This window comes from Nestor notabilis, unplaced genomic scaffold (genome assembly GCF_000696875.1).
Source record: "Nestor notabilis isolate BGI_N333 unplaced genomic scaffold, ASM69687v1 scaffold5129, whole genome shotgun sequence".
Taxonomy (NCBI): domain Eukaryota; kingdom Metazoa; phylum Chordata; class Aves; order Psittaciformes; family Psittacidae; genus Nestor; species Nestor notabilis.
In genome coordinates this window covers 87792-92526 of record NW_009942285.1, presented here as the reverse complement: position 1 = coordinate 92526, position 4735 = coordinate 87792, and the positions used below count along the sequence as shown (strand labels likewise).

The 4735-nt window shown below is 42.3% G+C and overlaps 1 protein-coding gene across 1 annotated transcript in view; it reads left to right on the top strand.

The window, feature by feature from the left end:
* The window catches only part of TIMP3 (TIMP metallopeptidase inhibitor 3), a 35295-nt gene extending 33204 nt beyond the window's left edge, over positions 1-2091 (top strand). The window contains exons 3-5 of the mRNA XM_010021312.1: positions 8-119; positions 819-940; positions 1575-2091. Of these exons, the coding sequence (XP_010019614.1) occupies positions 8-119; positions 819-940; positions 1575-1772 (432 nt within the window). The 3' untranslated portion in view covers positions 1773-2091. The remainder of the gene's footprint in view (positions 1-7; positions 120-818; positions 941-1574) is intronic.
* Positions 2092-4735: the final 2644 nt, after the last annotated feature.

Here is a 4735-nt window from a genome sequence, read left to right as displayed (position 1 = left end):
TCCCTAGATGTACAGGGGCTTTCAGATAATGCCACATGTTCAGTACATCTACACAGAAGCTTCTGAGAGTCTTTGTGGAGTCAAGCTGGAGGTCAACAAGTACCAATATCTGATTACAGGTAAAGAACAGTGTACTTTTTCATAAACAAAACCTCTTCCATTCTATCAATACATCTGCTAAGGACATGGGCAGCTGCGTAGACAGCTTTATGTGCAGCTTCCCAAGTGTTAAGATGGCCAACAGTATGTTGGTGTTCAGTACCCTTTAATGCCGAGAGTCATTTCACTCTCTATATTTCCCTCTCTTTTCTCAAGTATCTCTTATAGCCAGCCTTGCCGTGGCAAATATGCTGTATGACAGTCCACAACTGTCGATTCGTACCTGAGGTGGCATGTTTGTCACAGAGATCTGGTTGCTACTCAGCTGTGCCAGAAATGAGAGATAGCTTTTGAAATGAGCTGGACAAATGGCAGGCTGCTGAGATGGGGGGGGATGCAAGGAGATAAAGGTGTAGCAAGCAGTTGCCAAATTTTGTTTCTAGTGAAGGTGTTAATTCACTTTGCTCTGTTGTTAAGAGGAGCTTGGCAGCATTACTCACCTGCATGTTGTTGGTGCTTACAGCTGGCACAACACTCCTATAACATACAGAAGTGCTGTAATCTTGCTGGCCAGAGATTCCTGAACCAGTTAATAAAAAGAAAGCAGTTGCTGAGCAGTGACTGAAGCCAAACATACTGAGAGCATTAGCAATCTCAGGAAACGAGAAAAGTGCTTGAGCTGGGAAGTGCTAACTTGTGACCACGTCTCTGTTTTCAAGGCCGTGTGTATGAAGGGAAGGTTTACACTGGCCTGTGCAACTGGTATGAGAAATGGGACCGGCTGACCCTGTCCCAGCGTAAAGGACTGAATCATCGTTATCATCTGGGCTGTGGATGCAAGGTATGTGTGTCTAATTAGCTGGCATTAAGACATTCAAACCCTAAAATTCTGTTTCCCCTGGCTGCTAATATCAATGATGCTGGTGAACAGCCAGGAAGAGAAATAGAGCACAACAAAGTTTTACAGGGAGAAAGTAAAGCTTAGCTGTAGTGTTGAGACCAGAGAAGAGACAATCAGATGAAAGTGCAGAGGCTGTGCCTTTTTAGTGCCCTGTTGGAGTTAACTAGGGTTGTGGAAAGCTTTCAGAATCTGCGCAGAATCATTTGCAGGTGAATGAAATCACGTACCAGAGGCTTGGCAAGATATGTCCAGCTTTTTTCCTGTGTAAACATTTTGAGTGCTTAAAACCTCACAGCCTGGCACTGGCACTAAGATTTTTGCTCATGGCCCCAGGCCTGCAAAAACATAAGACACAAGCTCAACTTTTCTGCACCTGAAAAGTCCTTTTGACTCTGGAATTACCTGTGTATGTGAAGCTCAGCACACGCTTATGTGCTAGCTAAACTGAGGCTGAATTTTGGGTTAGTAAGCAAGGTTTGTGGGTGTGGAATTTTGAATCCCTTGACTGATAAAAAACCATTTTATAATGTTGTTTTCCCATGTACCCTTACCTGATTGCTCTTTACAATTGCAGATTAGGCCCTGCTACTATTTGCCCTGCTTTGCCACCTCCAAGAATGAGTGCATTTGGACAGACATGCTCTCCAACTTCGGCCACTCAGGATACCAAGCGAAGCACTATGCCTGCATCCAGAGGGTGGAAGGTTACTGCAGCTGGTACAGAGGATGGGCACCTCCAGATAAAACGATAATCAATGCCACAGATCCCTGAGCACGCTATCCCTTCCTTATCTCCCCTCTCCCTTACTTGTGGCTGATCTTCCTTTGGACACTAACTCTTACCAGATCATGATGATGACAATGAAATTAGTGCCTGTTTTCATGCAAATTTTAGCACTTCGAACACTTAAAAAAAAGAAAAGAAAAAAAACGAAAGAAAAAATGTCTGTGCTACCTTACTGAATTTGTAATCACCTTTTCCATTTTTTTTGATACCACTCATTTTGATCAGACGACATTTGGGAGCTTACTTTTGCACACCAGAGGGAAAATGGGAGGGGGAAAAAAAAAAGAAAAAAGGAAAAAAAAAAAAGAAAAAAGCTGGAGCTCTTGCTCTCTTACATGTATCATTAGCTGTAGCAATATAATCTCTATTTTTTTAGGAAAACAAAAATCTAAAAACTATGCCAATTAGGCACTGTATTCTTCTATGCGCTGGCTTCCCATCACCCCTCCTCATGCACTAAGTGCTGAAAATATGTAGACAAATCTATTTGAAGGAAAACAGGTTTCATTAATCAGATTGGCAAATGAAGCAAACTGAAAAGAAACCCAGCCTAAACTGTGGAAAAAATGACATCCAGAAAAATCCTCCTCTATAGGAGAGATTGGCAATGTGATTGACTCCAGCAATGGGAGAATTCACCTGGTGTCTGACTGCATCATCTGGTAAAAGCATTGTTGACTGATTGTCCTAGCTAATTCAGTCACAGTGTGAATGCAACAGCACATTTAAAGTTCTGGCTTTCTCCAGAACAAAAGAAGAGTATATTGTATTTTTGTTGTTGTTTAAAAAACAAAAGCCCCATCCTCTATATTCAGGGAGGTAAATCTGCCTGCAGCAGAGTAGATGAAGCGCTGTGCCATCCTGTTTTGAGCAGCATTGGCCCCTGAAATTTTTGCAGCTTAGCTTCAACAGCAAAACCAGCTTGTGAACACCTTCAACCAAACAGATGCAAAAATGCCAACTGTAAATCAATCATGTAGAAGAGGGAAAGGGGAGACTTGCTAAAGCTCTTACTATTAAAGAAAAATCTATTGCCAAAATAGTGTTTTGCTGAAGTAAGATGTATATACACGTAATGACATAAGCTATTTTTGACAGGACGTGGAATATTTTTGGTGTTGTAAACAAAAGAATGGTTTGATTGTGTTTTAAAGACAGAAATATTGACATTCCGAGTCAGTGAGTTGTTTTTGAGATATTGAAGCTCCAGTGTATCTGCAGTAGTGGCTACAGTCATTGTTTGCTCTGTACCTCCTTGTGCCACAGTTCCTCCCCTGCAGCTACACTAGCTGCTTTTGTTTATATAGTGAAAGGAAGTGGGGGGAGGCGCTAGGCAAGGAAAAGTGGTCTCCTAATAAGTGCTGGCTGGGATCATAAAATCTCAGCTGCCCAGAGGATTCCTTCTGTGTCAAGTGCTGTGTTTCCCTCTAGGCACCATTAAGCATAGCTCTGTGCATGTGCTCATACCATGTCCTGCAGTGATGTGGGAGGAGGAGCCTTACTGTCTTGTGCTTTGCTGTTGACTGGAGAAGTTTTTTTCATTCTATTTTGTTTTTTATTAAGAAAACTATAATATAATTTTTCTTATCAAATAAAAGTATTTTAAGTTTTAATGATGGTGAAGAAGGGGTGCTGACGAAATGGGAGACTGAGTTTTGGATGGGGAGGGCTTGGGCAGGGAGAAGATTATGCTTAACTTCATTTTTGTATTATTATGATTATTTATCTTAAGTTTCCATATATCTTCAGTTCATTCCACTTAGAAAGCAGAGCTGCCACCAGCAGGAAAAAGTGTTGCAGTGATTCCAGCTTGAAGCAATACAGCATTTTACAGTCAGTGACCTCAGTTACTGGGGAATCATTTGGGACCTTTTTGCTGAATGGAAAGGAAGGGGTGTCTGAGATGGGCCCTGATGCATTTGAATGTTCCTACATCCTCTGAAATGCCCCATTTACTAGATGATTGTTGCAGCAAAACGCATTTAGCTTCATGTTTTACATGAACTTTAAAGGGTGTTTTCAAAGAATCGATGTAAGAGGTGCCTAGGTCTGCTGTGTATTTTTTCTTTTTCTAGCTGCTGAGTGGCAACGCAGCACCATACACATTGAAAGTCTGTTGGGTTTTCCTGTGATTCAGGCTCGGAACACTTTTCAAAGTCCTCTTCCCAGTGACTACTCCTAAATGACATAGGATCAGGTGGTGGGTCAGAATGCCGCCTCTTGTGGCCGAGTACAGGGCTGGGCTTTGGGCACAGTGGAGCAATCTCTGTTCAAGCTGTGCACAGCTGACAAAATCTGTGAGGGTCACTGAGGGCAGAGTGGAGCCATCCTCACTGTTTGCATCGTGTGGAGTCGGCATCGCCGGAGATGGCCATCCTCAGGCTCAAGACGACATCGCAAAGCTGACGTCTCTCTGAGCTGCAGCCACTTTTGATGGCTTTGGAAGGCTAAATGAAAATGCCCCTCGATGCAGTGAAGCGTTGATTTGAGTTTTCATTATACCGCAGCTCTGCGTATTTTACCTGTCACTGATTCATTTAGCTAGCTGAGACATCACAGTATTGCACTCAAATTATTGTGAAAATATTTGCATTCTAATACTAAGAGGACTCGTGTCCCCAAGTAGGATATAATGTAGCGATGTGCTTTGTAAACAACAAAACAGCAGATGCATTACCAGAAAACGAAGTGTATTCCCATTTTATATTGCAGACAGTAAAATATTTCTGAGGTGCAGAAAGCTAGACCAGCAAGGGTGGGGGTTTGGTAGCAAATCCTTCCCCGTGCTGTGTAAAGAAGCAGTTGTTAAGGCTTTTAAAAATGCAGAGCCAAAAGGAGGGGGAAGAATCCAGTAAAAATACATTTCTTTTGGGAGGCTTCTTAATTTTGTTTCTGTACATGCTATCAGGGACATGTGTTTCTTGGGCTAAGCTTTAGCTTGCGCTCGT